Below are 13,488 nucleotides of genomic sequence, written 5' to 3'. Positions count from 1 at the left end.
GCTATTGTCAAGCTAAGGTTGTTTTATTCCTCTAGCCAGGCATTAACATTAAGAGAGTTGGGAGTTGCTGGAGGCAGGTTCTAAGCTGAGGGCCTCAAGTACTTATCAATGAGCTGCAGGTTATAAGGAAATTTAATTTTATCTACATTCCCTTCTGCCTTTGTTCTCCACATCATAATCGTCTCTTCATTACCTGAATGAGTACAGTGAGAAATATAATCATTGCATATACTCTTTGAGTTGTATTTTTAGATCTTTCTAGCTAATTTTTATAATTTATTTATGTCAATAATAATTTTATTTTCACTCTTCCAAATGCCTTTGAGATTTGAGTTTCATCATATTTATGTCTCATAACCAACACTCTGCCCCAAATGGTATTAAGAGATGCATGATAGCAGCCCACACACAATAAATAAATAAGTAAATTAATTAATTAATTAATTAATTAATTAAAAAGTAAAAGAAAGACGAGCACTTCATTAACAGAAGTTAGGACTGTGAGAATTCCCTCTATTTACAAGCTTAATATGGTTCACAAACAAGAAGTACAATACCCTTGAGGGTGTTTTTGGTTGTCAGGGTGAGGAAGTGTGGGTGTAACTGGCCTTTAGTGAACAACCAGGGGGGCCAGATTTCCTGCAATGCCATGTCCATTGTAACAAAGAATTATCTTCTGTTCAACAGAACTCATGAATGTCCTAAATATCTTAAGGCAGTGTTTTTCAAACATTACCATGTTTATACATTACCTGAAGATCTTATTAAATTGCAAGTTCTGACCAGTTCTCAGGTGAGACCTATGTTTCTGATTCTCAGACTATGTTTTGAGTCACAAGTCCTAGGGGTCATTAACATACGTGGAAACCTATTTATAAATTTTTGAGCTAAGAAACTACTTCTGTTTTGTATGTAAATGCAAACCATTTGGGGCACGGTTCTTATATACTTGGAATTTTTCAGGAACGCAAATATCTGATATGGAAGCAAAATTGTACTTTGTTCAGACTTTACCAAAGATTGTATCATTTTGGAAAAATTACATCACCACCAACAGCAATGCTTCTGCCTATGTTTCTAACAAAACATACTGTATTAGTCTGGATGGTACCTGCCACAAAAATAGTAATTCTTCATATACATGCAAGCATTTGACCTTTTTTTTTAGGTGTAATAATTAGTTGTACCTACAAATTTACATTTCAAAATTCTCATCATTTTAATAATATATTTATTTTATGTATTATAATTGTGATGGTAGTGATATTTTAAACTATGTGTATATGTACATTATATTTCTATGAATTTTATTTTGTAATAGGAAATGAGGTGTAAAAAGTATTTTCATGAAAAAAGTGGGACATTGAGTTTCACAGGGCTGAAATCAGTAGACCCTCTCATGCAGAGGGTTTGTTGTGGTTCTGCTTTATTGTGTAACATCTTTTTAACTCTTTAAAGATTTGGATTTGCAGTACAAGAAACCTATCACTGTGGTTTTAAAATCATATAATGAAGAGTAATTTTATTGTGTATAACCAGGGTACCCCTCCAAATTCCCCACCAATTAGTATGGAAATATTTTCCCCTAGCCTCTTCGGTAGTAGCAGCATTACCTGGGTTTGTTTTTAGAAATGCAAGAATCTCAGGCTCCACCCAGATTTACTGAGTCCTAATCTACATTTTATCAAGAACTCCAGGGAGTCTGTATGCTCATTAATATTTGAGAAGCACTGCTCTACCTTGAATACTGAAGCTCAAGGTCCCTACCTGCCTCCTGGTGACAGCAGCAAACCTGGGAACCTCTGTCCATTTTGCACACCAGAATTTGCAAACTTTATGAAGCTCAGTTTTGTGTCTTCTGCATCTTGGCCTGTTATTGTAGCTTATTATTTCCTGAATATGAAGGAGATCTGTGGCATGAGTTCTCTTCTGTTTTATTTTGGGTATATGGGAGATCATGGTTTCCAGTGGAAGGAAGGGAGGAAACTGAGAGTGGGGGTGCTAATGGGGTTGCAGGGCTGGCAATCAGGGTGAGCATCATTGAGGTGAATGCATGTCACCTCAAAACGCAGCAATGAGACAGAGGTGCACTCCTCTCCCTCACAGGGACTTGGCGTCTGCCAGCCTTCATCTTGCTCATTACTATCACTTCTCCAAACAACAACAGGACACAGATTTATAACAGACCCAGAATCATGTTTCCTTTCTCTCCTGCAGGAGATTTTCTGTCATAATTAAACAGCTTTTTTTTTTCTTTTCCCATTTAAAATTTTGAAAAATGGGATTTGAATAAATCTTTTCTTCTCCCATTTCCCTTCCTCAACTCCCTAAAAATTACTACTAACTCTGTATCACTATGTCTAAGTACATCTAACTGCACTAACCTCTAAGCACAAGGGTCTTTAATTCAACTAGCAATTCCTCCCTTATCCTGTATTTGCTCTTCAAAGTAAACCAATCTTTCTTAATACCTAAGACTCAGAAATTTCTCATCATACTAAATAATGGAAAACCTTACCTCATACCTAATAAACCAAAAAAGCACTTACTTCAGTCATTCTAAGATACTTTCCTTGTAAAGGGGGAAGAAATGGGAAGAGGCTGTCATCACAAAGAGTTTAAGGTCATTTTCTGTGAAGACCCAGCCAGGACCATCTGCTAAAGAGGTTAATGGAGGAGAATATCAAAGGAAAAGGGATGAGTCCTAACTGCAAGGTTTGAGGTTTTTGACTGAGTTGAGACTAGACCAGAAGTGAGGATTCCTGACTCCATCAAACATTCTTCCTGGAACTAGGTTTAATGTCCTGTATATAAACATTAATGCCAACTTGGAATCTCTTGATTATACTCAATAGCAACTAGGAATGAGTTAAAACGAATGGACAGGAAAATATTATTTGTTCCTTTTCCATTTTCCAAATTTACATGAGGAAAGATTTCCATCATTTTTGGGTTTTGTTTACATATTGGTTTTGGTTTGTTTTTACTTCTGTTTGTGTTTTACTTTGCCACCCTAAATCTCTCCAATTTAAAACCTTAGAAATAAAGAGGTTTTAGTCATACTTCTAAATAATCATTTAACTCAAATTTCACTCAAAATGTATACACACTGACAGTTCACAGCTGTTAGTCAAACAAGGCTCACACATGCTTCCTGCTGCACACGCATCGCGGCTCTGATTATGCATCTGGTGGTAGGATTTGCTCAGACTGGGCAAACGGGCACTTCCGGTCATCTAAAATCCTGCTATCAAGCAGCTAAAACACAGACGATTCAATTGCCCTATGAAAACTCTTAAAGGAGTTTTGTGAGCATTCATTATGAACAAATGTAAAGGGGGAAGTGCATAGTCTCTTAGAGTTTTAAATTCCTATTGTTGAAAATTTTGAAGAGGCATTTTACAACCTCAGAGGAAACTTTTGGTGTCTTTTTTCAATATGCCCTTGCATTTTGTACGCCCCCTAAACATTTCTTAGCCCATCGGGACTCACGCACCCTCAAGCTGACCCTGTACCTGCTCGTGACAATCTACTGAAATATTGCCTCCTCAAAGGTATGTTGTTTTAGAATCTGCTTTATTTTACTGAATCTGTTTATGTTTCTGCTAATAACACATGTGTCATGAACACGCAAAGACATAGTAGGAAATCTAGCCACGTTCACAGGTATACAGCCAGGTATGACCTAAATCGAGCACCACATAAATGCTTTGTCAGGGCAATCAGATTCTCCTGTTCCTATACCAGCTTCTTCCCTGTGTGCATTAGCCTGTTTGTCCTTGGGATACCTTTTTATCCTTTTATAGACAAGACCAATAATTCATGAGAGAGCTGGGAATAGAAAACAGTTCTTCCTATTCCCAGCAGAGTATTCTTGCCACTAGGTTATATTGACTCCTCATACACATTAGCTGTTTCACTTTCACACTGAAACATATCAGTATTTTTGATTGAGTTTGACATTTTGAAATTTAACTACAATAGCTTACCCTATAAACAGGAAGTGACTGTAAAACAGATGTTCTTATTTATAGAACATGTTACCAAAAGAGCAAAACACTAAATTCGTCCTTGCTGTAATTGTGTCATTTAAACCAAGAGGAACAAGTCAGAGCCCTAAGACTAAAGAAACCCTGATGGGAAAATTATGCCATCATTCAATGTTATAAGATGTCACCTGAAGAAAGAATGTGATTTAAGGTTCAACACTGTTCCCAAGTGATATGAATACCAATTTCCAAATTCTGGTATTACAATTACTGAATGAAAACCTTCCAGTATATAGGGAAGTAAAGATTTGTGGATGATTTTTAATAAATTGGGGAAAAGACTCATCCTTAAACTCTGGAAACCAATGACTAAGATTTAAAATTTTGTGAAAATTAATTCGGTGCATTCATTAATCATGAGCTTTGTCTATGAAGGTTAAGCAGATGATTTCTGTTTGTTTAAAAAAAAGACAAATTTAGCATGAAGGCAGTCAATTCCAAAAATTTATCAATGTATCATGAATATACGTGTTAAATGTATTTTGAGAACTATTGCAAATTTTTTATACGGGTTTTTGAGGAAGAAAATGAGTATTTTCAAGCATTTTATCTGGAGAGTGTACTCACCACTGGCCTGTGATGCCTTCTAAGATCATCTACACTCATCTACCACTCCTCAGAAAAGATGGGCATGGGGACCATATTAGTGCCTAATAGATTAACTCACCTGGTCACAATTGATGGGACGATGGTGGACAAATGACACAAGTTGGGGCAAGGTATTTGGAAGGAGCATATTAACAGATTTTGTCAGTTACATACGAAAAGCCAAATAGTATATGTGGTCAGTTACATAAGAGAAGCCAAATAGTGTATGTGATTGTTCTTTTTTTTTTTTTTTAAGGTCAGAAGTAAGGGTGCCTTTTGGAGAAGCCATAATGACCCATGACTAACTGGAGCTGAGATCAGATAGCACTAATCTGTTGAGAGAGGAAATGAATCAAACACTTAAGCAGATGCTGTCATGAGAATCTCTATGCCTCTGATGGAGATAACACAGACTTGGTTCTTGCCTTTCAGGAATAAGTCCCAATGTGATAGTCTGTACTTAATTTCCTGTTCCCAAATGATGTGACATCTGCTAATTTCTTTCTTGCCAAACAAAAGCAAACAATAAAAATGTGCTCCATTAAATCAACTTGACTGGGATATTATTTGTGGTGTTATGGCTATAATATTCCAAATTTTCTTAAGTCAACCAAATTCAGATATGTAATCTTAAAACTGTATTTCTAAAACTGACTTTGATTTTTACTTTGAACCTGCCTCATTGCACAGAATTTAATCTAGACATGTAGGAACTGTCAATTGAATAGTCCTCTTAAGATACATAAATTGGGGGACCTAGCTGGCTATTGGTGGAGGATGAGACTCTTGATCTTGGGGTTGTGAGTTCAAGCCCCACATTGGGCATAGAGATTACTTTAAACAAAAGAAAAAGAAAAAAAAAGATATATAATTTAATTATAGTCTAGTTCAGAAGCTTCATTTTAGGTATTCTCAGCTATTCTCATCATCCTGGAGAGAATCATGGACCTACCAAGGTAGCCTCCATAAGAATCTACTTAGAGAACTGGAAACATGCCAGTAGTGAGCATTAGATGGACCAGAGATCCATCATATTTCTGAATAAGATGGTTCTGGGCTGGAATCAGCCAATGATTTTCTCATCACTTTGGAAAGAAGATGTCTCATAGTGGCTCATACCTATGATTCATCCTAATTTGCTGGGGGCAAACTCTGATTTCCCTGGTGTATTTGGCTACATATTTTATATACTCTGGGGTACATAGCATCATGATATATTTCTCTGATGTGCAACTCCTTGAATCATGGGATGATGAAACAGATTTCAATTATTACTAGCTTCTAAGTTCAACAGTTAAACATTACACTTCTTTTTCAGGCACTCAAGAATATTCTCACAGGAATCATAAGGAAAGAGATTATCAGGGGACACCTTTCATATCTAGCTGCACCATAACCTACTTGGTCATTCTCACCAGAAAGTGAAATGGATGTTTTCTGATGTAGTTCCTCATTCAAAATTCTTTTGTCTTAGATAATCCCTAAAATTCAGGGATTTCATTTCATAATATTTTATTATTTACACTTACAGTATCAGAATAGAGTCTTTGTCCCCAAAGAACTTGTTCTTCTATTCTTCTTGTATTTCCTGAACTTATATCTAGAGAAAATGTCAGAAAACCATTAAGCATTGGCTAAGTAATTGAAAATATAAATAAGAGGCATCATGGAACCAACACTGAGCTGTATACAAGAGTATAGAATCGTGACAAAACAGTACATAAGTTCTGACTTTTTTAGAGGTGTGTATATAAACAACCCCAATGATTAACCATCCTATCTGTGGTAATAACTAAAGGAGGGGAGTATTTTTTTTAACAACAACAAAAAACATGCTGAAAATAAAAGAAAGAGTAAGGATAATGAGAAGAAACTGGACACACCAGCTGTTGCCATTTATATTGAGATAATCCTTATTAGAATAAAATGTGAACAGGCATTTCCATTATCCTTGGAACTTCTGTTTTCATAGATTTCAATAATAATCATGCCATGACCTCAGTGGCTAGTGATAGCCATTTAGTGAAATAAATCAAAGCAATACATAATCATCTTACTTGGTTTTTTGCCCCTATTCTGAGCAAATAAATTGCCTGAGCATGTCATGTTATTTTTCTCTCCACCTCACTGTTCACCTCCCCACCTTCTACAGACATCCTGTGTTCCAAGATTATTAGAGGAAACTTAAGGCCAATAGTTCAAAGCAAGTAATTTTCATCTGTTAGGAAGGGGAAATGGATGAAATATAAGATGTTTGTTTTGTGCCTTTGTATTCTTTCCTCTGACTGGTTGTTGGTGATTATGTAGCTTATGGATGATAATAGACTCAAGGGATCATAAGATACTCTATATCTATAATTCATCTCATTAAAGGTATGTGATTTATATATTACCTGTATCTAAAAACATTAAAGAAATTTGATGCACCTCAGCTAAAAGAAACATCAACATTAAAACAAGATAACCTAAAATGGAAAACCAATAATTTATTGGTGTGATTATTAGTCCTTCTCACAAATATATTTTCACATTCAAGGTTAAATAAGTTATATCTCTAAAATGCTACGAATCTATCCAATAGAGGAGGAAGACATCCTCTGTCAAAGGGTGATGAGGAAAAAGTCATTTGAACCACAAAATAATACAAATGTGTTTTATTAATATTCTAATAATATGATAAAATATGGGATTTTTAAATATTACTTTATAGAATACTTTAATTTTAAAGAAACTTTACCCTCAGCATCTTCTGGTTAAAAATGCTTTGTTAATAACCAGAAGAATTAAATTTACCATAACATTAATTAAAAATAGTCAAGAGAGTTTGTAGGCAGAGAGACATGGTTTAATAAACCATACATGGTCACCTTTAAAACATTTGAAAATAATGTTTTAAGAGATAACTCCCTAAGAACATGATTCAAGATTGGTCATCATTTTGGGGATCCATTCTCTTCTTTTAAAAGAATTATGAAAGCTCTGGAACCTACTGAGAAAATTTTAGGAATGTTTTAGTATGTAGAACCTAATTCCAAAAATTTTGAACCAGTGGTGAATTTCTGCTGTTTTTTGTAGGGGCAGAGAAAAGAAACTGAATGACTTTAGGAATAAAATAGCCTGAACCTTTTTATCGTTCACATTAAATTCCTTTTAATGAGTCACCCAGGGCTGATATAATTCTTCTATTATTATACACAGATTGGGAAAGAAGATGTTGCAGCCTGAAAACTTCAGACAAAATCCTGAATCTGGGCAAGGTAAAGTGGCTTTAATAAATCCCAGTCCACTTACAAGTTTCAAATCTTTAAAATCCTGCATGAATTACTTCCACATCTTACCTGGCCTCCCTTTTATTTACTTTGGAATAAGGAGTGGATAATATGCTAAAGTCATTACCAATTTCCTTCTCTGCTTTTTTTTTTTTTTTCACTTGGCATATTCCCCAGAGGCCCTGGGGAAGGCTGCTGGCAGCCATTTACATATATTTTCTCTCTGTAGAGGCTGTTCTTGGGAAGGTGTAATTTATTGTCTTTACTTCCTTCACAGAAATTTTTTTTCAAACTCCTTTCTTCTTCCAGCTAGGTCGTTTTGAACTTCCCCTCTTTATGTTCCATAAATCCTACCAAAGAGTGGTGAGTCCCAAAAATAGTTCCACATTATGGAAGCCAGCTCAGAATTAGAGAGATCTCTCTTGATGCCATAATGTTCATAATCCCCAAATCAACTATGCTCTTTTTTCCCAAAGGTGAACTAGAATTCATATGATCCTTGGCGACATTTATCTAGCAGACAAGAAATAGTCCAAGTTTTCTTGTAAGCTTCAGGTTAAATGTGCAGTTCAGTCAACATACCAAAAATTTTGAACTGCACGTCAGCCCAAGACTTGCCCCTGAGGAAACCAACCAATGCATTAACAACCAAAGAACAACAACAACAGGACACTACCACTTGGGAAAATTTGCATAGATAGATAGATAGATAGATAGATAGATAGATAGATAGATCGATCAAGATGAAGATACAAAAATGTATGCATATAAACGCTTTCCTAACCCTGTTTATGATGTCAAATGCTCCCCCACACAATGTAAGAAACTCAGGGATTCACTTTTTCTTTCCATATTAGTTTTAGAGTCAATATTATGAAGAAAATCACCATCATCTATAATGACAGCAAGGTCAATGTATTTGCCATTCTACAAAGTGCTTCAGCTTCCATCACCATATTAAAAATAACATGGTCAATAATCTTCAACAAAGAAGGGAAGAATATCCAATGGAAAAAAGACAGTCTCTTCAACCAATGGTGTTGGGAAAATTGGACATCCACATGCAGAAGGATGAAGCTGGACCATATTTTTACACCATACACAAAAATAGACTCAAAATGGATGAAAGACGTAAATGTGAGACAGGAATCCATCGAAATCCTAGGGGAGAATATACAGGAAGCAACCTCTGTGACCTCGGCTGCAGCAATTTCTTACTAGACACATTTCCAAAGGCAAGGGAAACAAAGGCAAAAGTGAACTATTGGGACTTCATCAAGATAAAAAGCTTTTGCAAAGCAAAGGAAACAGTCAACAAAACCAAAAGACAACCTACAGAATGGGAGAAGATATTTGCAAATGACATATCAGATAAAGGGCTAGTATCCAAAATCTATAAAGAACTTATCAAACTCAACACCCAAAAAACAAATAATCCAATCAAGAAATGGGCAGAAGACATGAAAAGACATTTCTGCTATGAAGACATCCAAATGGCACACAGACACATGAAAAAAATGCTCAACATCACTTGGCATCAGGGAAATACAATCAAAATCACAATGAGCTATCACCTCAAACTGGTCAGAATGGCTAAAATTAACAAGACAGGAAATGACAGGTGTTGGAAGGATGTGGAGAAAGGGGAACTCTCCTACACTGTTGGTGGGAATGCAAGCTGGTGAAGATACTTTGGAAAACAGTATGGAGGTACTCAAAAAGTTGAAAATAGAGCTACCTTATGACCCAGCAATTGCAGTAGTGGGTATTTACCCCAAAGATACAAATGTATTATTCTGAATGGGCACGAGCAATGTTTATAGCAGCAAAGTCCACAATAGCCAAACTATGAAAAGAACCAAGATGTCCATTAACAGATGAATGGATAAAGAAGATGTGGTACACACACACACACACACACACACACACACACACACACACACACTGGAATATTACGCAGCCATCAAAAAAGGAAAGCTGATGTGGATGGAACTAGAGGGTTTTATGCTAAGTGAAATAAGTCAATCAAAGAAAGACCATTATTATCATATGATCTCACTTATATGTGGAATTTAAGAGACAAAACAGAGGATCATAGGGAGAGAGAGGAAAAAAATAAAATAAGATGAAATCAGAGAGGGAGACAAACCATAAGAAACTCTTAATCATAGGAAACCAACTGAGTGTTGCTGGAAGGGAGGGAAGTGGGGGGATGGAGTAACTAGGTGATAGACATTAAGGAAGGTACATGACATAATGAGCACTGGGTATTAAACAAGACTCATGAATCACTGTTCTCTACCTCAGAAACCAATAATATATTATATGTTAATTAATTGAGTTTAAATTTAAAAAATGAAAAAATAACATGGTGTAATACCTACAGGTAGTATAAATATCAATATAACAATGAGAAACTCAAAGACCTTCCTGGAATTCAATAGAGATGGAGAATTTTTTTTTCTCACTAAATGATGACTTGGGCATTAAGCTCTTTTCTAAATCAAACCAAATACCACTTCTATATTTGCACAGTCAAATTGAACTGATTTCCAGGCTTCATGCCTATTCAGTAGAAGTGTCCAGACTCCATCTCTCACTTTTACCACTAAAATCTTTACTTTCAGTAGGCTCCAAGCAAGATTCTCAGTTTTATTAATGAAAAGATTATAGACTTATGGCAGCTCCAATATACCCTGGCATTGCTGTTGATCTTGAACTCCTATTCTTCTTTTAGTGTCTCCATTTTCAGTCTTGTAATAGACTGTGAACTAGAGTTGAGAAAAATGAAAAATTGCATAAGATGTTTTAACAAAACCATCTGAGAATCAGTTTTTGATGTCTCAACCATTGTAATCATGTCTTGGTTCGAGGAAGGGAGAGTACTTTTAACAGATTCCATATGTGTACATTAATTTTTCCAAGTAGTAAACATAAACAGACTTCCACATCTCATCTACACCAAAAAAATGTAAGTGTTTTGATTAAAAAATAACTAATGGCTCTCTTCCTCGGCACTGCCTGCGGAGGTGGCAGCCATCTGTTACTGGGCATCATGGCTGCCCTCAGACATCTGGTGAAGCCCAAGATCATTAAAAAAAGGACCAAGAAATTCATCCAGCACCAGTCAGACAAATATGTCAAAATTAAGTGCAACTGGCAGAAACCCAGAGGTATTGACAATAGGGTGCACAGAAGATTCAAGGGCCAGACCTTGATGCCTAACATTGGTTACGGGAGCAACAAGAAAACAAAGCACATGTTGCCCAGGGGCTTTCGGAAGTTCCTAGTCCACAACGTCAAGGAGCTTGAAGTGCTGCTGATGTGCAGCAAATCTTACTGTGCAGAGATTGCTCACAATGTCTCCTCCAAGAACCGCAAAGCTATTGTGGGAAGAGCAGCCCAGCTGGCAATCAGAGTCACCAATCCCAAGGCCAGGCTGTGCAGCGAAGAAAATGAATAGACAGCTTGTTGTGCACATCATATTTGTGTTAATAAAACCATAAAACTAAAAAAAATAACAAAAAATAACTAATGGACATATACTAATTTTAAGAGTAGCTATAATTAGGTAATATTTAACAAATATGAAATAACATTTTCTAGCAATCTAACATTTTCTAGCAACTTGTTCCTACAGTATTTTTTAGCCGTACCTGAACTGTCCAGACTTCAGAGTTTAGGATTGATTATGTGTCATGAGGAAGTTGAAATCTATTCCCCTCTTACTTTCTAAAATCACAAGCTTTCTTTCCCTTATTTTTGTCCTGACATTCTAGAATATAATGGGAGTGTCAGAAATTTAGGTTTTCTGACATAGTAAAAAGATATTTCTTCTCTCATAGACGTACATACACTCACTTCTATCTCCCCTATACATGCACACACACACACACACACACACTACAGCAGTGAACCTTCTGGACACATGGAATGACATCTTCCTTGCCATTTGAAGTTAGGTATGGCTATGAAACTTTCTTTGGTCAATGAAAAGTAAGCAAAATTGATGTGGTCATGTCTAAGTAAACACATTTAATTGCTGATATTTCATATAACAAATTTCCCTTTCACCTAAAGTTCCAAATAGTACAATTTTTATCAGTTTGAGTCTCAGACAAAGGAACTATCATAATCTCAGCAATACTTTAGAATAGACATAAGAGGTTAAGGTTTAATGGATTGCAACTTTTTTTTTTTAGCAATTGAGCATTATGGTTATATTCATGCTTCATTTGTTAACTTATTCATTTATTTTAGAAACAATATTAGTTACATTTTGTATAAGTTTCTAAAATTAAGAGGTTTAGAAATGAAATTTGCTTTTCAAGAGTAATACCAGCTTTAGTATTCAGCCCTATCTCATATTATCTGCATGAGCTGCTAACTTAAGAGCATTCCATGGCCAAGTAGGTGAAATATCTCCAGGATAGACAGTACATGTGGATACACCTGTGAGCCACAGAGATCAAGTCCTTCACCATTTTGTAAGAAAAAAAAAAAAAGACTAATAAATATAAATAAAGAGTGAGAGAGAGGGAAGAGAGACAGAAAACTAAGAGCTAGGGCTTTGGTTCTCAACATTTAACATGCCTCAGAATCAAGAGAGCTTGTTAAAACACAGATTGGTAGGTGTAGAAGACAGAATTCTAAGATAGTTCCCAAGATTCCTGGTTCCAGGTCCATATATGCATTCTTGAACTTATTCAACTCAAGCGCTAATTTAGTTGGTGCTGTGAAGGGATTATTGCAGAGGTCAATGAGGTCCCAAGTCAGTTGACCTTATGAGAGAGTGATCATCTACGTGTGCTTGACCTAATTTTAAATCTGGATCTAGAGGTCAGAGACAGAGCAAGTGAGAAATCAGAAGCACTATAAGGATATGGGGTACCACTCAGGCTTAAAGGTGGAAAGGACCACAGGCAAGACATTATGTTGGAGCTGAGAGCAGGCCTTGGCTGAAAACCTGAAATGACATGGGACTGCATTCCTATATCTACAAGGAACTAAATTCATCCAGAAACCAGAATGAGCTTGGAAGTTGATTCTTTGCTAGAGCTTCTAGACAAAAACTTAGCTCAGCCAACACCTTGATTTCAGCTTTGATACCATGAGCAGAAAAGCCAGCCTGCCATGATGAATTGTGACCTGCTGATCTGTGAGTGAATAAATGCTATTGTTCTAAATTGCTACATTTTTAGTGAGTTTTTGTTTATTTTTGGTTTTTAGATTTTATTTATTCATTTGACATTTGGCAGAGAGAGAGCACGCACAAAAGCAGGGGGAGTAGCAGAGGGAGAGGGAGAAGCAGGCTACCCGCTGAGCAGGGAGCCTGTTGCAGGACTCGATCCCAGGACCCCACGATCATGACCTGAGCCAAAGGCAGCTGCTTAACCAACTGAGCCAGCCAGGCGCTCCTGTTGTTGGTTATTTGTTACACAGCAAGAGAAATTGAATATACTGGGCCTTACCCCCAAAAGTTTCTCATTCAGCTGGTCTGAGGTAGGGCCTGAGAATTTGTACTTCTAACAAATTTGCAGATGTTACTACTGCTGCAGGTCCACAATTTGAGAACAGCTATA

At 36.3% G+C, this 13,488-nt stretch overlaps 1 protein-coding gene across 1 annotated transcript; it reads left to right on the top strand.

Moving 5' to 3' along the window:
• Positions 1 to 10,961: 10,961 nt before the first annotated feature.
• Positions 10,962 to 11,369, top strand: LOC110584210 (60S ribosomal protein L32-like). Its single transcript, XM_044911497.1, has one exon. The coding sequence runs from the start codon at positions 10,962 to 10,964 to the stop codon at positions 11,367 to 11,369; it is 408 nt and encodes a 135-aa protein (XP_044767432.1).
• Positions 11,370 to 13,488: the final 2,119 nt, after the last annotated feature.

The sequence above is a fragment of the Neomonachus schauinslandi genome, chromosome 2 (assembly GCF_002201575.2).
Source record: "Neomonachus schauinslandi chromosome 2, ASM220157v2, whole genome shotgun sequence".
Classification (NCBI taxonomy): domain Eukaryota; kingdom Metazoa; phylum Chordata; class Mammalia; order Carnivora; family Phocidae; genus Neomonachus; species Neomonachus schauinslandi.
Note: the sequence above shows the minus strand (reverse complement) of the source record. Positions and strands in the feature narration are given on the sequence as shown.